The sequence below is a fragment of the Sminthopsis crassicaudata genome, chromosome 5 (genome assembly GCF_048593235.1).
Source record: "Sminthopsis crassicaudata isolate SCR6 chromosome 5, ASM4859323v1, whole genome shotgun sequence".
Classification (NCBI taxonomy): Eukaryota; Metazoa; Chordata; class Mammalia; order Dasyuromorphia; family Dasyuridae; genus Sminthopsis; species Sminthopsis crassicaudata.
Window position 1 is genome coordinate 232997909 of NC_133621.1, and position 23785 is coordinate 233021693.

At 39.0% G+C, this 23785-nt stretch overlaps 1 protein-coding gene across 2 annotated transcripts; it reads left to right on the forward strand.

Moving 5' to 3' along the window:
- The first annotated feature begins 689 nt into the window (after positions 1-689).
- Positions 690-20978, forward strand: ARF3 (ARF GTPase 3). Of its 2 annotated transcripts, XM_074270500.1 has the most exons (6): positions 839-969; positions 6889-7192; positions 15852-16095; positions 16940-17050; positions 17277-17401; positions 17972-20978. In XM_074270500.1, the coding sequence occupies exons 3-6, from the start codon at positions 15948-15950 to the stop codon at positions 18131-18133; spliced, it is 546 nt and encodes a 181-aa protein (XP_074126601.1). In that variant the 5' UTR covers positions 839-969; positions 6889-7192; positions 15852-15947; the 3' UTR covers positions 18134-20978. The 2 variants fall into 2 exon arrangements, with proteins under 2 accessions (XP_074126600.1, XP_074126601.1); XM_074270499.1 differs by lacking the exon at positions 6889-7192 and having other exon boundaries at positions 690-969.
- The last annotated feature ends 2807 nt before the right edge of the window (positions 20979-23785 follow it).

A 23785-nucleotide genomic window follows, 5' to 3' on the forward strand; every position in this document is an offset into this window, starting at 1 on the left:
CAGAGAAGCCCAGAGGGGAAGATGCCGGAGGAGTGTGTTCCAAGAGCAGGAGACAGCCGGAGCTGAGAGGCGCACTATCTTACTTGGGAAACTGCAGAGGCCGGGGCTACAATGTATCCGTCATGGAGGACTCTGAATTCCAACCAGAAGATTTTGTAGTGACCCAGGGAGCCACCTTATGAAGTGGAGAGAGTGCTGGGCTTGAAGCCAAGAACGCCTGACTCACACTAGCCAGTGCGATCTTGTGCAAGGCTAATACTTACCAGTGGGACCCTGCGCTAGTAATTGTCTCAACTTCTCCGTTTGTACAGTGGGGACAGTGTCCTGGATCTCTAGGGGCTGTCTCTCGGATCAAGCGAAATACTTGTAACTGGCTAACACAGGGCCTGCTACACTAAGCGCTAAATTAGTCTTTAGCTTGTAGTAATAGTACTATGGGATACATGGTATCTGTGTATAGGCTCGATCTCAGCTTGTGTCCATAAGCATACATACACAATATGTAGATCAATTATATGACTGTCTAAACATATGTCCGTGCCATGCATGTGTGCAGATGGATGCAGATATGAAAACACTCGAGAGAATGTTCCCAGCTCCCAAACTCCGTTTCAAACGCTACCCACTCGGCTCCCTCCCGCCCCCGCCCCCGCCTACGCTCTCGCCTCCTAGGTGCTGCAGCTGCTGCTATGGTAATGGATGTCGCGAGAACTGCTCCGCGCTGCCTCGCAGTTCTCGCAGGATCTGAGGGCTGGGGGGAGGACGGAGGGACGTAGGGCTGGGGAGGGAGTACCAGGAAGGCGGGGGCCGTCGCTCAACTCTCGCTGCCACTGCTGCTGCTTCCGGTGCGAGGTGCGGATTGGCGGTCGAGCTGTCGGGCAGCGGGGACTGGGAAGCAGTCTCTGTGGAGTCAATCGGGGGAGTAAGGCCGAGTGGAGGCGGCAGCGGCGGAGCTGGCCCCCGGAGCAGGTGACAGGACTGGGGCTGGAGTTCCTCTCGGAGATGGCTGTGCGGGGAGGGAAAGATGGGGGCAGCTTCTCCCCTCCCCCCCGGAGAGACACGAGGCAGGTGCCCACCTCCGGAGAAAAAAGAACGGGGGCTTGGAGTGGGGGCGTCAGGTCCCGACCCCCTCGTTGAAAGGACGGAGAGATGGCAGTGGGGACGGAAGGACTGACGGACGAGGCTCGCTCCCCTCCTGTCATTCCTCTGGGGGCTGGGATCCGGCAGAGCTCGCTTTCTCCCCTCCCCCGCTCCCCCGGTGGGTTTGGGGCGGGGAGGGGGATCCCGAAAGGAAGAGCTGTAGTGGGCAGAAGGCTTCGGGCGCGGCGGAGGGAGCGCCCCCGCCCTCCCCTCTTCGCCCGAGTGATCTCCTCCCCCGGCAGGGGAGAGCTGGGGTGCAGCCGCGGGGGCCCTGGGCAGCGTGTGGCTTTTCTTGGGTTCCTAGGGAACACTTGTGGGGGAGAGGGCAGCCGGAGGTGTATGATGGGGGAGAAGGAGGAGGCAAAGAAGAAGAAAGGAGGAGGTGCTCATCCTGCTCTCTGGAGGGAGGGAGGGAGGTGCTCCCTCCCCCAGGCTGCGCGGGGGCGGCCTTCGACGAAACGGAAAGGAGCATCTTAGAGCTGGCCCCGGGTTTACATCTTCCAATCCCATTCCTTTGCTTGGACCAGGATTCCTGAAACAGAAAATGGTGCCTTTACTTAATAAGCCAACCGTTTGAGGTGGGGGAAGGAGAGAGGGAGGAAGTTCGCTTTTAAAATGGGCCATTTGATTAGCAAAGTAAGCAGCGGGGGTGGGGGGGTGGGGAGGGGAGGGAGAATGAGCCTCACACCCCTAGTTTCCTGGGCCAGGTTGCTCCCAGCGCCTGCCTCTCCTCACTGGACAGGTAGAGGGTTCAAGATGAAGGGGTGGCATATATTTAAATGAAAAGAAACCGTGAAGTAATTCCAGGGAGGGCGAAGTGTAACCAAAAACCTGTCCCCAACCTCTGTTGGACTTGACACCCCTCCACCTCCCTCCGCCCCCCCCCCCCCCCCCCGGCCTAAGTGGCATGAAAGTTTTATTGGGAGGTAATTTGCTACTGGGGTCCCCCTGGCCACCTTGTAAAGTTCCCTCTCATCCTCCACAAGGGGTTTGTGACTGGGACTCTGTATCCATTCTTGTTTTTTATCTATTTCGTGGACTAGTCTGGTCATTAAGAATGAAAACAGGGGGATCATTTAAATAATTCGTTGTTCGAGGTGGAATCCTGTGACATCTGGGTCGGGAGCCTCTGCTGGAGAGGGATCACTTAACACATTCTCTCCACTCACCTACACCCCCTCCACTGAAGCATACTCCTTGCCTGCTATTGTTTACCTAGTCTTATATGTATTCCTTTTGTCACAATGAGTTTATAAGATCCGTCTTTGCCCTTAGAGTTCAGCACGATTTTATCTCTTTTCTCTCTCTCACCCCCATCCTACAGTGACCAGGACATTTTTATGTGCACATAGTAGGAATTTAGCTTATAACAATTGAAAGAATGAATGACCACAATAAATGAGTAATCAGCTTTCACATCTTGTCAAAGATATTCTGGTGCCTAATAGAGCTAAAGAAAAGTTATTTGTCTAATTTATCTAACTCTTCTGAGTTCTTAGGCCAACCAGTGGTACTAGAACCTTAGACCAAGATCTTTGAACTTTGCCATTATGCATGCTCTATGCATTGTGGTTTGTGTAATTTTTTTTAATGGAACTTTAGTTCCTCCCAGCTCTAAATCAATGATTTTGTTTTTTATAGTTTTCAACCTTAAAACAGATATCAGGGATCATATTTTTTTATGAGTGGGAAAACTGAAATACCATAATATTTCTCTCTTGCCATTTTCTTATAACTTGCAGTTTAGTTCTTTAGATTCAACTACTTTTACTTAGTTATATTAGTAATAATATCTAATGCTTTTATTATTTAAGAACTTATGAAACATATTCTTTACAATCATTCCATGAGGAAACTAGTATTAGTATTATTTCCATTTTACAGATGAGAAAACGAAGGCTCAAGATGTTAAAAAATTTGCCAAGTGTCATAGAGTTTACATATGACAGAGTTAGGACTTAAACTCAGATCTACTTCATAGCCATTGTTGTTTCCTGTATTGTTTTTGAAGTCCAAAGATGGCAGTTATCTTTGGGTCCTTGGAAAGCCTGGGAGAGCATTGCCAAAAAATCAAGGGGTGATAGTGAAGCAACAGCTTAACATTAGTCTAGTAGCAGGTTTCAACCATCATAGTGAGAAGAAAAAAGAATGTGGAAATTAATTTTTTAAAAGTCTTTTATGGCTAATGTACCTCAGATAGTCTTTAGTGGAGGGATCACAAGAAGAAATGGTTTCAAGATAAGGATTTAAGTTAGAAGAAGGGTTTAAATTGATTCCTAAAAATAAAAAAGCTATAGAATTGCTTTTCTTGATGACTTTTAGAAACAGGAGAGACAAAGACTAGTTAGTTGAATTTGGTTAAAGGTATCTGATGATTTAATCTGGGGGAGGGAATTATCATTTTTCCTCATCCCTAATATTTTTATTCATATAAAATATAAAATATAAATCTTATTAAAATGAAAGTAAATGATAGTCTTGAAAGAAAAGTGTTTAAAAGAACAATATGCAGCCCTAAATATATGTGAGAAAAGGTATTTTTGTTGGCCTTATATTTAATAAATTTGATGGTTTAGCACTAGCTTTTTATGTTGTTCTATGATATAGAGTTGTCCTAAATTAGAGTAATAATGATGATAATTTGCATTTATATCGTGCTTACTATGTGCCAGGCACTGTGTTAAGGCTTTGCAATTTCATTTGATCTCACAGCAACCCTAAGAGGTAGTTGCTATTATATGTCCTATTTTACAGTTACAGAAACTGAGATAGATCCAGTGTTCTATTTCTAAGGCTGTAAATTGCAGAGAAGTTGCAAACCTATATTGTTAGTCTTTTCTCACCAAGGAATTCCCTATACCTGTAAATTTACAGATCCAGTTCCTATCCTTTCATGTGGTAGCTGCACTAGAAAGGGAAGGAGCAAATTGTGGAGCCCATGGCAATTGACTTAATACTCTGAAATAATGGAATGGCTCATTCAGAGAAAGTGCTAGTTTTAGAAATGGTGATAGTAAAGTAGATTCAAAGCAAATTGAAAGACCAGACATATACAAAAATGATCATTGTCATTATAGGTACAGGAACATGGTGATTTACTCCAAGAACCTTTTTTTGGCCCTCTTCTGATCAGTATTCTTATTAGTGAATTGGATGGAGGGGATAGATGGCACGTTTATTAAATTTGGAGTTTGTACAAAATTCAGAGGGACATCTAACAGAATCAGTATTTGAAAAAAATCTCAGTAAGCTAGAACAGTGGATTAAATCTAATAAATGAAATGAAATAGAGATAAAAGTAATGTCCCATGTTGGATTTTTAAAAATTAACTGTAAATGGGGCAGCTAGGTGGCACAGTGGATAGAGCACCAGCCCTGAAGTCAGGAGGACCTGAGTTCAAATGTGATCTCAAACACAATACTTTGTATCTGTGTGACTCTGGGGAAGTCACTTAACCTCAATTGTCTCTGAAAAAAAAAAAAAAAAAAAAAAAGACTAATTGTAAACTTCCTGGTGAAGGAGGTGTGATTAGATAACTGTAGGTTAAAAAGATATGGGAGGTTTTGTGGCCTTCAAGCCCAGTATGGATTAACTTTATAGTGTGGCAGCCAAGAAAAAAAGATTTGATTGCAAGGTACTGTGCTATAGGATACAAAGACAGAAATGAAAATCCTTTCCCTTGAAGAGCTTATATTCTATGAGAAATGAACATCATTGTTTATTGTGCAAAGAGCACTAATGACTTTGGGAATTAGGGAAGACCCAATGCCAGATTGAATCTGGCCTGTGCTTTGAAGGAAGCTAGGGATTCTAAGAGGTAGAGGTTTGTAATGAAAGTGTAATAAGGAACAGAAACAATGGCCTTAGGTTGTTTTAATAGAAGCATATTCTGGAATTGAGATTTCAGCCCTATTTCTGCTCTAACCAGAACATCTCGATAGATTTCTATCTAATTCTGGATACCATCTTTGAGCAAAAAGATTGACAAGCCTAGACCATGTCTCAAAATACAGCTATGGTTGCCTAAAAATCTTCTTAAGGGCCAGTTAAAGCCAATCAGGATTTTTAGTGTGGGGAGCATATTAGCTAGGGAACATATTATCTGTCTTCTAGTTATTTGAAGGAATTCAATATGGAAGAGGGAGATTAAACTTAGAATAAATTGACCCCAAAGATTAGAACTAGGTGAATGGGTAAAAGTTGTAGAGAGGCAGATTTCAGCATCATATAATATGAAATTTTTCAACAAGAGCTCTCTAAAAGTAAAAGGGACTGCTTTTGAAGATAATTTCTCAACAGTGGAGGTCCTGGATCACAGAATTTAAAACTGGAAGAGAACTTAAACATCATCTAACCTAACATTTTTTGAGATAAGAAAGTGAAACACAAAAAAGATTAGATGACTTATCATTCACATACCAAAAAGTAGCCCCAGGCCTCTAACCAGTTCTTCTGATCTTAGAACCATTGCACTTTCTACTACCCTCAGATCACCTTTCCATTACAGAGAGGATTCCTGTTGAGGCATAAGTTAGACTAGATGACCTCTGAAATGCTGTGACGAGCTAATGTAATATTGAGCCTACATTATCAATTTACCTTTCCATATTATTATCTCTTAATCTCTTAGTTCCTTGTTCTTTTTTTTGTTTGTTTTTTGTTTTAGATTTTGATAAATACAGGTCCATTTTTAAAAATTCACTTGTCCTATAAAATGTGTATATTTATGTAACCTTTTTAGATGTAAATTATATGGGGCTATAAATTATTGTTTATGTAATGCTCTTTATATGATAATCAACACAGTATGAGTTTCAAATGCATACCTAAAGGCTTTTTGATAATTATAAGAAATTTGAAGAGAGTCCTCAAAATAATGGAAAAACATAAAGGACTGGGTATATATAGTCTAGGAAAGAAATGGCTATGAAATCAGAGAAGAACTTCCATTAAAGGTAGTGATATGAAATACTCTAAACAAATCTATTCTTCCTCTCCTAAAAAACAATCTCAGAAATGATGAAGTATACTGGATAAAACAAAAGATTCCACACAGCCAAAAAAATAAGAAAAAAAAAAAAAGCCCACTAGTGAGTTTCCCCATCCTCCTGAACTCTGATAAGCATCCTGAAATCAGTGCAATGTCTGGTTTTCATTTTTAAAAATTTGCCCAAAATTATTAGAAGTAGACAGCAAAATGAAAATGAAAAGAATTCACATTTTTTTTACCACTGAAATAATCCCCAAATTCAATATGCACAAAAATATCATCCAAATCCAAAGCTTTCATGTCAACAGAAAATTAATACAACTAGCTAAAAAGAAAAACATCAAATATTAAAGAACTATAGTCATTATTACACAGGATTATGAAGCAGTTACTTAAAGGAACAGAAAGCTTGTAATCCAGTATGCCAAAAGGCAGAAGTAAAAGGCATGTAACCAAAGATAGTTTATCTTCAAAAACTTAAGTATAATTCTACAGGGTGAATAAATATAAAAATAATTAATAATCAAAGAAGAGAGAAACCAAAAAATGTAATTGACTGGTAAAACTAGGAGCTGGCTTTTAAAACAAGTGAAATAAATAAACTATTAGCTAATTCAGTTTTTTTTCTCTTTTTTTATTATAACTTTTTATTGACAGAACATATGCATGGATGATTTTTTACAACATTATCCCTTGCACTCACTTCTGTTCCGACTTTTCCCTTCCGGCAGTCTCATACATGTTAAATATGTTATAGTATTTCCTAGATACAATATATGTGTGCAGAACCGTACAGTTATCTTGTTGCACAAGAAGAATTGGATTCAGAAGATAAAAATAACCTGGGAAGAAAAACAAAAATGCAAACAGTTCACACTCATTTCCCAGTGTTCCTTCTCTGGGTGTAGCTGATTCTGTCCATCATTGATCAACTGGAAGTGAGTTGGATCTTCTCTTTGTTGAAGATATCTACTTCCATCAGAATACATCCTCATACAGTATTGTTGTTGAAGTGTATAATGATCTCCTGGTTCTGCTCATTTCACTCAGCATCAATTCATGTAAGTCTCTCCAAGCCTCTCTGTATTTATTCTGCTGGTTATTTCTTGAAGAATGGTCAATTTTTCTATTTTTTCATATTACAATAATATTCCATAACATTCATATACCATAATTTACCCAACCATTCTCCAGTTGATGGGCATCCATTCATTTTCCAATTTCTAGCCACTACAAAAAGGGCTGCCACAAACATTTTGGCACATACAGGTCCCTTTCCCTTCTTTAGTATCTCTTTGGGATATAAGCCCAATAGTAGCACTGCTGGATCAAAGGGTATGCACAGTTTGATAACTTTTTGGGCATAGTTCCAGATTGCTCTTCAGAATGGTTGGATTCGTTCACAACTCCACCAACAATGCATTAGTGTCCCAATTTTCCCACAGCCCCCCAACATTCATCATTATTTGTTCCTATCATCTTAGCCAATCTGACAGGTGTGTAATGATATCTCAGAGTTGTCTTAATTTGCATTTCTCTGATTAATAGTGATTTGGAACACCCTTTCATATGGGTAGAAATAGTTTCAATTTCATCATCTGAAAATTGTCTGTTCATATCCTTTGACCATTTATCAATTGGAGAATGGCTTGATTTCTTGAATCAAAGTTGATTCTGTATATATTTTGGAAATGAGGCCTTTATCAGAACTTTATTCAGTTTTTTTTTTTTAACAGAGGAAAAATATTACCAAAGTGAAAAATAAAAATTCATAAATGAGAAGGAAATAGAGAAAATTGTTAGAAACTAGTTTATCCAATTATGTTCCAACAAAACAAATTACTGCATATAAAAATGTAAAATACCTGGATTAACAGAACAAAAATTACAGAATTTAAACAATTCAGTGTCAAAAAATAATTGAATAAATCACAAAAATTAAAGAAAAATGCAGTTAAATTGAGTTAAAAGTAAATTCTATCAAATATTGAAAGAACGATTAACTTCAATATTATATAAATGGTTTCAAAAAGACCTGGCTTTGGGAGACATTTTGCTCATCTATAGAGACTTTACTTCAGTATACAGAAATGTTCAAGTAAATCCCTTAAATTTTCAGAAATGCCAATATCAGAATGAAATTTTAAAAAAAAAAAAAAAGGTCACAACTGATTATGGAAACTTTGGCAATGTTTTAGATTCCATTACTAGCAAGAGTCTAAGCCCAGATATTTCCATATTAGCCATCACAATTATTATTAGCTTTGTGCTTCTAGAATTTTAGTGTAATTTTAGATTACAACAAAATGTGGCAGAATTAATTTTTACTGCATACTAGGTATTAGAAAATGGCAAAAGATATCATGCTTTCTAAAGTGTGATCTTAGCATTTTGATTTTGTCAGTAGAAGGGAGGGAATATTAACTTTGACTATCCAGAGTTTAATAGAATAGAAAGGGGAACTCTAATCATGTCAAAGATGATGAGTCTAAATCACATAGGGTACATTATTCAGTCATGGCCCAATCTAGAAGGTACTATCAAAAGATATCTGGGAAACTTTCTGCTATAGCTAATAACATTTAGAAGCTTTTGAAGCATTAATCTAGGACTTGAGATTCACACTTACACACAAACATACACACACAGATATCAAATAAGATATTTGAAGATTGTGGATTGGATTGCTTTGTAGAACTGATGCAGCTATCATATAAAGAAATCTGGTGTATCAGCTAGTAACAAGGCAACTAAATATAGGCAATCTTCACATTATCTTGAATATTACTAATTTACTTATCTCTTAGTGCTTAAAGAAGTGCCTATGTAGTGATTCCAACATTAGCAAATTCTCTGGAAATTAAGTTACTTTTCACAGTGTTGGCAGAGAAACAGGAAATTAAGAGGAAGTTGTAATTATTTCAGTGCTCCTTAAGGATAATAAAGTAGTGGTTTTATTTCAATCACTTGGTTACAGAACTATCACTTGTACCTCAGTCAGATAATCACTGGAGAGGGAACCATCTAGAGTGATCCCAAAAAACGGTCTCTCAGGAGGAAGGGATAAATAACATGCCATTAAAGTACATTGAAGAAGATATTTACATCTAATAACATTCACATTTCTTCTATTATGATTTCTATCTTTAGTTTGAAAATGAATTGTAATAGTAGGATACATTCTCTTCATTAATAGACATTACATTTACTTTTTGTTGTTTTTATTCAGACATTTGTCAGTTTCAGTTAGACACATATAAACTGCATTTCAACTCTACAACTTAAATGTGGGCAATTCAGTATAGGAATAGATCAGCAATGGAGATTACAGTGCCCTCATATAAAGTAGGTAGTTTATTGAGTTTCTGGGTGCAAAAAATTTATATTCATAACTTGATGGCCATTTTTTGGCTGGATTAACTAGGCTACATATTGCAAAATAGTCCTGTCTAAATTCATGCAAAGCTTTTTCAGTCTGACTGGATTTGGTTTGCTACCATACCTTAAAAAGAAAAAAATCTCATAATAAATTTTGTAGCAAGATAAAACCATTGTCATTTCCATACCACAATGAAGAATAGAAAGGATAAAATATGAAGCAAGTAACAATGCAATTAGTGATGCCAAATAGGATGTTTGTTGTTCAGTCATTTCAGACTCATCATGACCCCATTTGGGGTTTTTTGAGCAGAGATGCTGGAGTGGTTGGTTTTTCATTTCCTTCTCCCAGCTCATTTTATAGATGAGAAACTTAAGGCAGACAAGGTTGAACGACTTGCCCAGGATCATACAACTAACTAGTAAGTATCCGAAGTCAGATTTGAACTCAAGAAATTGTCTTCCTCACTTCAGACCTAGCACTATCTACTGTACCACCTAACTGCCCAGTATATTTTATAGATAAGTGCAAAGCGGCATAAGTTATAACAGTAGCAGATTTACCAGTTTGTTATTTTGCAGTGAGAAAGTGTTTTTGTTTTAAAGCTTTAGGCCATAAATTATTTCAGGAGACAGTCCTAAACCAAGTTTTCATGTGCTCAGTGTGGAAAGCACATTAGTCTCACATTATCATTCCTAGTCATTGTTGCTCCATAACAATTCTAGTTGGCTACAGCATCATAAAACATGGATGATAAGATAAATTAATGTAAGTTATGTCATCTTGACAGATCTTTATAAATTTTGGCCAAGGGTCATTGCAAAATATCTATCCAGAACAAAGAAAGGATATATGTTTAGAAGAAGAGATACAGGACATATCACCATATTTTTGTTTGCACATCAATTGAAAATAGACTTGAAATTTATTTTAAAAGGCATGAAATTAGATAGGAATGTCTTACTATTTTAGTTAGGGGCAGATGAATGGTGTCAATTTTTTTTAACATTTTAAAAATGTTTTCAACATTTACTTTTATAAGATTTTGAGTTCCGTATTTTTTTTCCTCCTTCCTATCTCCCCTCCCAAGATATAGCAAGCAATATAATATAGGTTATACATGTACAATCATATTAAACATATTTTCACATTAATCATGTTGTGAAAGAAGAATCAGAACAAAAGGGAAAAACTAATGAGAAAGAAAAAACAAACGTGAAAATAGTATGCTACAGTCTACATTCAGATTCCATAATTCTCTAGCTATAGGTAGCATTTTTCTTCATGAATCTTCTGGAATTGTCAGATCAAAGTTAATCATCATGCAATATTAATATTACTATGTACATGTTTTCCTGGTTCTACTTACTTTACTCAACATTTCATGTCTTTCCAGGTTTTTCTAAAAACCCCCTGCTCATTATTTCTTTTAAAACAAAAGTATTATCTAACATGCCTATAACACAATTTATTCAGCCATTCCCCAATTGATGGGCATGCTTCAATTTTCATTTCTTTGCCACCACAAAGAGAGCTACATGTACATTTTTGAACATGTGGGTCCTTTTCCCTTTTTTAATGATTTCATTGGAATACAGATTATTAGTAGTGGTATTGCTGGATCAAAGGATATGCAAAGTTTTATAGCTCTTTGGGCATGGTTCCAAATTGCTCTCCCAAATGGCTAGAATCAGTTCACAGCTCCACCAACAATGCATTAATGTTCCATTCATTGTCTCCTTTTCTAGACAATTTTAAGATAATTATACTTTTTTTTCTGGATCTCCATCTTGGAGAGAGGAGGAAAGACAACAGGATGCTACAAGAGCCATAATCATACACAGGCCACAGGACCATAGTATTTAGAGCTGAAAAATTACCAAAGGATCATTTGGTTATTTTATAAATGAAGAAACAAAGACCCAGCATGCTGAAGTTACTTGTTTAAGGTCACAAAGATAGTAATAGGATCAGGATTCAAGTCCAGGCCTTTGACAGAAAACCCATGGTCCTTTCTACTGCAGAAAGCTGAAATTCTGGATAGTCAATAAACAAGCATTTGTTAAATACTTACTGTGGGCCAAACGTTTTGCTAAGTGCTGAGATACAAAGAAAGACAAAGCAATCCCTGATGATCAAGGAGCTCACATTCCTTTTTTTTTTATAATTATAATTTTTTTGACAGTATATATGCATGAGTAATTTTTTTATATATAACATTATCCCTGGTATTCATTTTTCCAAATTTTCCCCTCCCTCCCTCTACTCCCTCCTCCACATGACAGGCAATCCCATACATTTTACACGTGTTACAGTATAACCTAGACACAATATATGTATGTAAATCCAATTTTATTGTTGCACATTAAGTATTAGATTCTGAAGGTATAAGTAACCTGGGTAGATAGACAGTAGGGCTAACAATTTACATTCAATTCCCAGTGTTCCTTCTCTGGGTGTAGTTATTTCTGTCCATCATTGATCAACTGGAAGTGAGTTGGATCTTCTTTATGTTGAGGATATCCACTTCCATCAGAATACATCCTCATACAGTATTGTTGTTGAAGTGTACAGCGATCTTCTGGTTCTGTTCATTTCACTCAGCATCAGTTCATGTAAGTCTAGGAGCTCACATTCTAATGGAGAATACAAACATGAAAATAACTAGATCCATCTAACCTCTCAGAAGAGAAGACAATTGAGTGGTTAGAAGGCCAAGAAAGGCCTGGAGAAGATGCAAATTGAATTCAATCTTGAGGAAATTCAGTGAAAATAAAGGGAAAGTGACAAGGAAGCATATTCCAGGTAGGTAACATGGTCAGATATGCTTTAAGAAAAATAAATGTGGCAGCTATTAGGAAGGTGGATTGGAGTGGGGAGTGAAATGAAGTAGAGACTAATTAAAAGGCTGTTACAGTAGAAAAATGTTGATATCAGGAGATAAGATGGCTCTGTGAAGAGAGAGAAAAGGATGTTAAGAAATGTTAAAATAGAAGCAACATGATTTGACGGGCTGTGAAATGTGGAATGAATGATAATTAGGAATTGAGTCTAGGTTTTTGAACATCTAGGTTTTGAACCTGGGTGACTGAGAGAATGGTGTTTTCCTCAGTAATAGGAAGGTTAAAAGGATGAGAGAATTTGAGGGGAAAGATAAGTCCATTTCATATTTTTAAAGAGGCATTTGTTGATTTGTGACTGTAATTCAGGAGATAGGCTAAAACTAGATATATATTTCTGGGAATTATTTGCAGAGGAGTTAATTGAACCCATAAGAATTGATATCACCAAATGAGGTAGTATAGAGGGAGAATTAAGGAAATCCAGGATGGAACATAATGGTTATGATGTGAATGAAGATCTAGCAATGTTGAAAAACTACTCATGCCATTAGATATGAACCCATACTTACCACCATATACCAAGATAAGATCAAAATGGGTACATGATTTAGGCATAAAGAATGAGATCATAAATAGATTAGAGGAACAGAGGATAGTCTACCTCTCAGACCTGTGGAGGAGGAAGGAATTTATGACCAAAGGAGAACTAGAGATCATTATTGATCACAAAATAGAAAATTTTGATTACATCAAACTAAAAAGTTTCTGTACAAACAAAACTAATGCAAACAAGATTAGAAGGGAAGTAACAAATTGGGAAAATATTTTTACAGTTAAAGATTCTGATTAAAAGCCTCATTTCCAAAATATATAGAGAACTGACTCTTAATTTATAAGAAATCAAACCATTCTCCAATTGATAAATGATCAAAGGATATGAACAGACAGTTTTCAGATGATGAAATTGAAACTATATCCACTCATATGAGTGTTCCAAATCACTACTGATCAGAGAAATGCAAATTAAGACAACTCTGAGATACCACTACACACCTGTCAGATTGGCTAAGATGACAGGAACAAATAATGATGAATGTTGGAGGGGATGTGGGAAAACTGGGACACTGATACATTGTTGGTGGAGTTGTGAAAGAATCCGGTCATTCTGGAGAGCAATTTGGAACTATGCCCAAAAAGTTATCAAACTGTGCATACCCTTTGATCCAGCAGTGCTACTACTGGGCTTATATCCCAAAGAAATACTAAAGATGAGAAAGGAACCTGTATGTGCCAAAATGTTTGTGGCAGCTCTTTTTGTAGTGGCTAGAAACTGGAAAATGACTAGATGTCCCTCAATTGGAGAATGGTTGGGTAAATTATGGTATATGAATGTTATGGAATGTTACTGCTCTGTAAGAAATGACCAGCAGGAGGAATACAGAGAGGCTTGGAGAGACATGAACTGATGCTGAGTGAAATGAGCAGAACCAGGAGATCACTATACACTTCAACAACAATACTGTATGAAGATATATTCTGATTGAAGTGGATATCTTCAACAAAGAGAAGATCCAACTCACTTCCAGTTGATCAATGATGGACAGAAACTACACCCAGAGAAGGAACACTGGGAATTGAATGTAAACTGTTTGCACTACTGTCTTTCTACCCAGGTTACTTATACCTTCAGAATCTAATTCTTAAAGTGCAACAAGAAAATTGGATTTATACACATATATTGTATTTAGGTTATACTGTAACACATTTAATATGTATGGGATTGCCTATCATCTAGGGGAGGGAGTAGAGGCAGGGAGGGGAATTTGGAAAAATGAATACAAGGGATAATGTAAAAAAAAATTAAATTATTCATGCAAAAAAAACCCCTTATAATTCAGGGTATGAAATAAATGTAAAGCTGAAAACAGTGCAATAATTTGGATCTAGTAAGAAACTTCTTTTTAATAAACAATTCCAAGTAATTAAAAAAAAAAAAAAAAGGAAAAGAAAAACTACTCATGTCTATGTTTTGTTTAAAAAAAAAAAAGACAAGAGGAAATGGGATTAGGCAGGCATATAGTGTGAGTGGGCTTGGGAAGAAGTGCCACCTCTTTGACTAAGACCTGAGTGGAAAAGTAAATAGGTTGGGAAAATGTCTGATGTGAAATAAGAGGAAGGAGTATGGTAGATTTTTGATAGTAAGGCAGTATTGGTTAAATCTTTGGGAAAAGCAAGTCATACTCTTAGGAGCTTCAAGAATCTAAAGATATTTTCCCTCCTTTTTCCTAATCTCTGACCTCTCTATTCCTTCTCCTACATATCACAAGAATATAGCCTACTGAAAACAGAAGAGGTATGGCCTTGAATATTCTGAGTTTATGATTCTCACTGATTAGGACCCACAGGTTTCAATTCTGTTGATTGGATAGGGCTGGGTGGCTCATGGACAAGTTGGCTGTAGCCCTACAGTTGAGCCAAATCTGGGTGTGGGCCCTCTGGGTCAGGGGCTGGGCTGAAGAGGAACCTGCTAAGAATACCACGCCTGGCTCATTAGTGGATGTCTGGGGGATCTCTTTGAAGATGAAACACTCCATAAATATTCATCATTTCTGTTCTTTTGGGTAGATTTGAATTTAAATCTTTGAAGTCTACCAATCTATCTCATTTACCACTCTCAGGGATTTTGATAAAAGCTGAAAAGAATAAGAAAATGTAAAACTCACAAGTCCTGAAGTTCAACTGAGTTCAAATCCGACCTCAGATACTTAATATTTCCTAGCTGTGTGACCTTGGGCAAATCATTTAACCATAATTGCCTCAGCAAAAAAAAATTATATATATATGGTGTTTTTGAGGAGAAAAAAAATCTCCAAATTCATCAAACCTCTGTTTAAGGTGTTAAAAAAAAAAAAAAAGAAGAAGAAGAAGAAGACTTAAAGATTTTTCCCTTCCCACATTTCAAATTTTTGTGTTTGGATATACTTTGTCTTGACCTGTTCTTTTGCCTGCTGGGTTTGGGGTGTGTGTCTCTCATTCCCAGATGCCAGCATCTAGCATATATTAATTGCTGAATAAGATGCTGGATGATCCATGTCTCCCCTAGGCACAAAGGACTGGCTGGCTCAGGTAACTCTGAACCCTTTTTTCATTATTCTCCCAAAGAGGAACTCCTAGGGCCACCCCATGACAAAGTAAAGAGTGGGAGAAAGGATTCTCTCTGTAACTTTCCCTGGTTGTTTTCACTGTTCCAGTTTCTAAGGAATATTCCTCCTAGACAATGCTTTCACTTTTAAATGAACCGATAGTGGGATCAGCAGTGTGTCTTTGGAAAGAAGAACAGAATCTCATTTCAAGTGACACAAACAGCTTCTACAAATTTAGAAGCAGTAAGAGAATCCAGGTCTTGACAATATTTTGTTATTGAATTGTACTTCTGTATAATGTACTGATCTGCAGTTGGTAAGTATTGATTTACTTTTTTTTTTATTTTTGGCCTAGGAATTGGGGCCCTTTCATAACAGCAGGGCCCAAGGCATCCAGGTTGCTACTTTCCTTCATTTAGCTCCCTCTACCTGTTGAGAAACATCTCTGAACATGGGTAACATCTTTGGAAACCTGCTGAAAAGCCTGATTGGTAAAAAGGAGATGCGCATCTTGATGGTGGGGTTGGATGCTGCTGGAAAGACTACCATCCTATACAAGCTGAAGTTGGGGGAGATTGTTACCACCATTCCTACTATAGGTATGAGTCCTGAACCAGGCTGTTTGTTTACCCTTAATTCCTCAGCTTCAGCACACTGGCCTCTTTCTTTTGGCTTAAGGGAAAGGAAAGGTGTCCCTTTTTCCATACACATGCCCAACAGATCTATAAAGCATAGTGATGCAAGAGTTTTCCCTGTCAAATGTTAGAGCTCCCTTTCTGTACATTACCTACTTTTCATACTCCCCCATGTAAGAATTTCTTCTGGTTGGCACAGGGTAACCGCCTGCAGGCATTGAGGTTGGTTTGCTCTCTGTCTTGTTTGGAAATCAAATGAAGAACTTTGATGTTTTTGCCAGGGGCTTGGCATAGCTTAGAAGAAGAATCTCTCTGGCCATAAAGCTGGCAATGGGAGGGAAACTATTTGTCAAACTGGATGGGGTAGAGGAGGTACAATTCATCAACTGCTTTGGAATCTGAGATTCCTAAATTTTATTCTACATTCAAGACATGCCTCTTCTCCATTTGTTTCTAAGCCAATCCCATCTCTTAGCCAAGGTACCTTATTTTCTAGAGTCTGATGCTAGCTTATCTTTTCTTATGGTAATAATAAATAAAGGTCTTAAGGAGATAGGGGCTGTACAGTTAGCTTGAATCATCATCATTCAAATAATTATGAATAGAGTAACTGATTACCCTCATATCCTTTCACTCTCTGGATCCTTGCTTGGCTTTTTTTTTTTTTTTTTTTTCCTCCCTCCTAGGACTCTCTGGGTATTAGAAACCTAAGAAACACTAGTTCTCACTGAGGTCATGACCAAAACATGGGAAGAGTGAGTTCATTGAAGCACCATTCCTAGTTATACACTTGCCTGGTTCTCCATAGGTTTCAATGTGGAGACTGTTGAATACAAGAACATCAGCTTCACAGTCTGGGACGTAGGTGGTCAGGACAAGATTCGGCCCCTCTGGAGACATTACTTCCAGAATACCCAAGGTATGGGGGACTGGATGGAGAATGAGTTTGGGGTTCATACAAATACTAAAACTACCTATCTGTGGACAAATGTCTCAAAGTAATAGCATCTAGCTTTATGTCTTACTGCAACTTTCCAGGGTGGAGTTAATGGGGAGGTGTAAATTTTTTCATAAGTAAGAAGATGGGATTGAAGAGAAAGGTGCCCATTTTTCCTTCATATACAGCAGATGCTCTGCCTCCCTAGGTTTGATATTTGTGGTTGACAGCAATGATCGAGAAAGAGTGAATGAGGCAAGAGAGGAACTGATGAGGATGCTAGCTGAAGATGAGCTCCGGGATGCTGTGCTACTTGTCTTTGCAAACAAACAGGTGGGAATATATGCTATCATAGATGGGATTTAGCAACCCTTGTTAAAATGTTTCTAATTGTAGATGTATGGAAGATGGCAGCAACCAAGCTCTTTGTCCTCCCTGTGCCCCATCTCAATTTTATTTAATAGATTTTGAGGCATCAAGCCTCTGAGTCTGTAGGGATTTTCATGGTATAGATCAATTATTTCTAACTTTTTCATTGTTTACTTTAACAGACGCCCTCCTAGTGTCAGGAAGATCCTCATTACCTCAGTCTTCTCTTCCTTATCCACCCATTCCTGTAGGGTTGGTATGATCTTCCAAATACCACTACCTAGCCTGGATACCTATTTTGATCAGTAGCTTTTCTTATTACTAATGATGTCTCAATGATATGAGCCTGAATTCCCTTGAACTTCTGCCTCTAGGTTGTCTTTGTCCAAGATAATTTTTTGATATATTCTGGTTATGGACATCTCCAGAATATTAGAGGAAAAAATGGCATCCAAGGTGTTTTTTGTGGATAATAACAAAAATGGCCCTAAAATTCCTGAAACTTTTTTTTTTCTATTTTCCTCTGTCCAACAGGATCTGCCTAATGCCATGAATGCAGCTGAGATAACAGACAAACTGGGCCTACATTCTCTTCGTCACCGCAATTGGTACATTCAGGCCACCTGTGCCACCAGTGGGGATGGGCTATATGAAGGCCTGGACTGGTTGGCCAACCAGCTCAAGAACAAGAAGTGAGCGCCAGCCAATGCCCACTCCCCACTTCCCTCCCAATGTGCACCCACTCTCCACCCCATTGTAAGTGTGGTGAGGACCCCAAGTACCATGTCCACATGTCTAGCAAGAGCCTTGCCCACTCCCCCGACAGCTGACATGATCAGTCTTGTTTTCCTGTTGCTGTCCTGATGATGATTTGCTCCAGTGTATTGGATCTAAAAAAATATATATATAATAAGAGTGTTATGGTTTCATGGAGTGGCCCCCATATTTTCACCACTCCCCCAGAGTTTTTATGGGGAGGGGCTTCTCTGCCTTTGCTTGATTTGGCTCTGATTGTTGTGTTCTTGAGCAACCAAGTCCCCTCCCCACCTCCACAATCCAGTCCCTTACTCCTTTGTCTCTCCCCTTCTGCTTCTACATGGAAATTGCACGGGCCTCTGCGTGGGTGTGTATGGTGTGTGTGTGTGTGTGTGTGTGTGTGTGTGTGTGTGTGTGTGTGTGTGTATAGAAAAATATATAAGGGGGCTAGGGAGATGGACAGAGTTGGGACAGTCAGTTCAGAGTATGATTTCCCCCTCACCTGTCCTCACCTCAGGGAGGATAAAGAGGAAAAGTTTTGATTTGTATTGGGCTAGGCTCCTCTGGGAAATCTCTTATCAGTCAGTTCTGGACCTCTTTCTTCTGGAGTTCTGTCTGGTGATTTTCTCATTGGTTTCCCAGAATGTGTAGCTTTCTTCGTCTGTTGTTAGCCTTGGAGAGTATGTCTCACCCCTCAATTCTAGTCTCTCCTACTAAGAATAAGGACTGAGTTGGGGTAAGAGGAAGGTAGAAAAAACCTTGCTTTATATTTTTATCTTCTTTGCTTGTTGGCAGGTGAAAATGCATATGCATAATGACTTCTTATATATATCCTCCCCATCCTCAGCAGTCCTACTGCTGGTGTCTCCAAGTCTAGCTGATTTGCTTAGTGGAGAGTTGGAAATGGGTCTCCATCTCCATCCTCTTTTCCATCTCTTCCCTCTTCTTCATGGCTTCTCCAACTCAGGTTCCATTGAAAGATGGAAATATTATTCTTATTTCTGGGTACTCAGATAACCCTCTCCACCTTTTATCTGTCCCTCCAGATACATTGTTGGAGTGTAGCTTGTTAACTAAAGTTATTGGAATGTAAGTGGGAACCTAGTGGAAATCAATCTGCTCTCCCTACCTCCCTACCTTATTATATTGGAGAGAGAGAAAGAGAAAAAGAGAGTGAGAGAGAGAGAGAGAGAGAGAGAGAGAGAGAGAGAGAGAGAGAGAGTGAGAGAGAGAGAGAGTGTGTGTGTGTGTGTGTGTGTGTGTGTGTGTGTGTGTGTGTGTGTGTGTGTGTGTGTGTGTTAAACCCTGCTGCTACATTCCCTTTCCAAGAGTATAGGAAGTATCAAACAACTAAATTGTGAACTAGGAGGCCCTGGTCCTGTCTCCCCAAGGTTTCTGTGAAGCCTAAGGCTGCTTTTTGAGCTCCTGTGTGTGCTGGCTGCGCTCTGAGCTCTAAAACAGCCCCTTCAATACACCCTTCTTCTAGAAAGTTGGGACCCCTGTGGGAATATCTCTATAGCCTTCCCAGTATAGGGGCCCTCTCTAAGTAGGTTGAATTTAGGTTTGTTTGTTGTTTTTTTTTTTGTTATGTGTGTGTGGTTTTTTTGTTTGTTTGTTTGTTTGTCTTTTTTTGCCATACCTGAAAAGGATATCCTTCCCTATATCTGTCTGCCAGGAATGCCCTTCTACTCCCACCTTAATCCTTGCAGCAGATAACTCGGCATGCCCTCTATCCCCTCATCTTCCCCAAATTGAACTGTGAAGAGAGTTTCCTTGGGGATAGCTCCCCCTTTTGCCAGCTACTTAGTGACATAATTTATTTGAGACACGTTGGGTGTTTGCAAGTTGTCCTTCTCTCTAGGCCTTTGTGTGTTTGTTGGGGCTTCTGGCTTTTTTGTTTTTACAATTGTGCCCTGTCCTTGGGAAAGTATCAAGATTTCTTTTGCTTTACTTATTTGTCATTGTCTCTTCTCTTGTCTCTTTTCTCCTTTCATTCCTTCTTATCTCTTTGCTCTCTGTACTTCTGATTTCTTTGGTTTCTTTGCACTTGATGATGACTTTTGTCTTTTTAAAATTTCCCTTACCATTATCTGCTCCTTGAGCTGTCCTAGCTTTAGGTCAGGCCAAATAGGCCAAATTGAGAATCTCATCTCACTCCCCTTACTTCTTTGAAGAAATGTGCCTGGGAGAATAGGAACGTAGCTTTTTTGGCCGAATCTCAAAACCTCTACCTGAAAGGGATTCTTTATAAGTAATGGCAGTGATGGGACAGAGAAGGAGAAACCTTTGGAGGCCTTCCTATAGAAACTCCCAAGGATATTACTTCACACCCTATACTTTATGTTCTGAAGACCCTCTCCCCTCAACTACTTTGGAGGACTGTGAAAAGACCCTGCTGATTGCCTTGGCTGCTTTTGCCTCTAGGGAGCCTTCCTCCCTATCCCCAAGGTGGGGTTTCATCTCTGAATTCCTGTTATCCTGGATCTCTCTCCAGGATAGGGCATTTCATTCAGATAGAGTGCTTCTTCCCTACCCCACCCCCATGGTGGATTTAATTTTCTGTATTCTCTGGTTCCAGACTCCCCCTTCCCTAGAAACATTCTCCCAGTCCCCAAGTCTGTGTGTGGTGTTACAGTGTTTACTGCAGTTCTGAACTGGTTTTTCTCTTTCTCCTCCTCTGGAATATAGATTGTACATGTTTAACAAACTCACAATCTCTTATTGCTCAAAATGTGGGATACGCAATGACTGTGACCCTGGTTGGATATTAAACATGTTTTATGTAGCTTTGGACTGGACCATCCTCTCTTTCATACAGCGGCAAATGAGACACGACTTTGGAGTGAGGAAGCTTCAAGCCTCACCCACCTCTGTTTCTTTAGTCTTCCATGAACTGAGGCATAGAAGGCAGCCTTGCCAGGGAGGAGATTGGGGGTGGGGAGAGGAGTGGGAGGAAAGTATAAATAAATGGTTTAGGGAATTGCTTCTTTCTCACTCTACCATAAACTGTAATCAGGTGTCAGGGAGTAAAATTTGCATGGATTTTGGCATCTTTGTTCCTAGGAGGATTTAACTTTCTTAACTCAGAGGTAGTGTGGTACTAGAACTGGCCTCAAGTCACCTCACTTCAAAGTGTGCTCTAGGCAACTCTCAAATATTCTTTGTAGAAGGGGCCAGAATTGCCTATATCAATGATAATGCAGGTCCAGTGCCCCGTTTTTTACTTAACCATTAGCTTCACTGACATCCTGTTAACAGTTTTAAAATGACTCCTGCTGGAGGAAGAATGCATTTTGATCTTTCCTGGAGGATCAACAATCTCCTAACCTCCCTAATATAAATATGCACACAGCCAGACTAAGGTATCCTAGGAAATGGAATGGGAATCCACTTTTTATGTCAAACCCCCTAGGCCTGAAGAGACCTAACTTACCCATTTTAGGCTCTGTACAGTTACTGAGTGTAGAAAGTAATTGTTTTGAGATATGCTAATGTGCTTTGACCCATTTTATCTGGGTGATGGACTACCTCTTCTCCAAACCTAGTTCCTTGTTAACCTCATTACCAGAAAGTGTTTCTTCTTCAGAAATTCCTCCTCTGGCTCCTGGGAAAGAGCCCTCCCCTGCATAGTTCCTTTGTTCTTGTAGAGCTAGTCTTAGGGACATATACTATCCTCTAGCTCTGAGCAAACAGAGTAAAAACTGGCTGAATTAAAACTCTTCTCATATAAAGTCCTTTAGTACAAATGTCCTTTAGTAACCTTGACTTCTGAGGTCTTAATGATCTGTGCCTGACTAGTCAAGTTTCATCTTCCTCGGTCGGGAAAGGAATGGATGAATGGAATTGGGAGAAGAGTTTGATCTGACTCTAAACATAATTTGTGAAAATAGGACTATTTTTCTTCAGTTAACTCCATCACCCTTCTCCCATCCCTTATGCTTAAAGGTTCCCTTCTCATTCAGGCTTTCAAGTGCCTCACTCTCTTATTCAACCAATTAACTGGCTCCCACTTACCTCCCCCTGGGCAATTCTCTGTGTCTTAAAACTCAATCTGCCCTACCCTACTTGACAGCAAGACAAGTTTTGAGTACTACCTCTTCTTTCCCCTACAAACAAAATTTGCCTATATTCTTCATTTTTTTCTTAAGGTTTTACTCTGCTGATGCCATGATGTATAATAAAAGGTGTTGATAATTTAATGGGTAATCCTACCTAGATAGCATATATATTGTGGAGCAAGGCTGTTGAGGAAATGATGCCTTGTGATAAAGCACCCATTTGCCTTTTCATAAAAGATAGTAGGAATGGGATTATGATGGAAATACCAGAAAGGTAACAAAGGGATCCCCTCCCCAGTCAGCTAGGTGAACCCTCCAGTCCTTTGTTATTTCATTTTTCATTTAAACACTTAGTAAGCACTTGAATATAAGGTTAGACAATCATAGATGCCACTTTCATGGAACCTAGAGTACAGTGGGTTTATCTGGATAAGACATATAATCCTGTCTTGGGATCAGGTGCAAATCAAAACACCATGTGAAGTTCACAGGAGGTCATTACTAATTTGAGGGATCAGGGAAGGTTTCATGGAGGAATGTGGCATTTTAATTAGGTTTTAAAGGATGGGTATACTGTCAGTAGTCAAAAGATGGGAGGATGTTTCAGGAATAGAGGCTAGCATGTTTAAGGGTCCAGAAAAAAGAAAATATGCCTTATGTTAATGAGGCAGAAAGTGGTCTAGATTGGCTGAAGTATAGAAAGCATACATATATAAGATATAGCAGAGACTGTGATCTTTAAATTCTAAGTAAGAGAGTTTGAACATTACTTAGTGGGCAATAAGGAACCATTGAAGATTTCTGAGCAGAGAAATAACCAAATTTATAAGGAAAATTAGTCTGACAGATATGAAAGATTAATTGGAGTGGAGAGAGACTGGAAGCTAAAAAACTTTTAGGAAATCATTCCAGATTTCCAGATCATAATGAAAGCTGACCCCTTGGTATAACCTAGGAGTAAAGTATTATCCTCAGTCTCCCTGCCTCCCTCCAGTGGAGCCTTTCCCCAAAAGAAGCCCCATTTCCTTTTCCTGGGGAATGAGGACAGAGAGGTGTATGTCAAGTGTAGGTTGCTCAGGGCTGGAATAGTGAATGAAAATTTCCAAGTTCTCCCCCCCCTTCCCCCTCATAACCACTAAGTTATGCTCCAAAAATAGGGCAGAGCAATTGTGTATATAACCTATGCGCTTAGGCACTATGCCAAATATTTAAAAGCACCTGAGAACCAATTATTTGTGTTTTCTTTAGCCTTTCATATACTCAGAGTGACCTGAATAGGTTTGTGAATAACGGTAGGAAGCAATTATTTAAGAACATGTCACTTTTAACTTTGAATGAGCTAGGTGTCACATAGAATAACAAAATAGCTAGCATTTATGTGATGCCTACTATGTGCCAAGCATTGTGCTAAGTGCTTTTCAAATATCTCCTATCCTCAACAATTTTGGGAGGTAGGTGCTATTATTAATTAAAGAGATAGACAAATATTCATTTGTGAAGGAGATAGGAGAAGGTGGAGACAGAGTTCATTCTC

Excerpts from the sequence above, each read along its gene's own strand:
- ARF3 (XM_074270499.1), top strand. The coding sequence starts at position 15,948 with ATGGGTAACATCTTTGGAAACCTGCTGAAAAGCCTGATTGGTAAAAAG. Across the intron at positions 16,096-16,939 it reads TACCACCATTCCTACTATAG|GTTTCAATGTGGAGACTGTT; the intron begins GTATGAGTCCTG and ends GGTTCTCCATAG. Across the intron at positions 17,051-17,276 it reads TTACTTCCAGAATACCCAAG|GTTTGATATTTGTGGTTGAC; the intron begins GTATGGGGGACT and ends CTGCCTCCCTAG.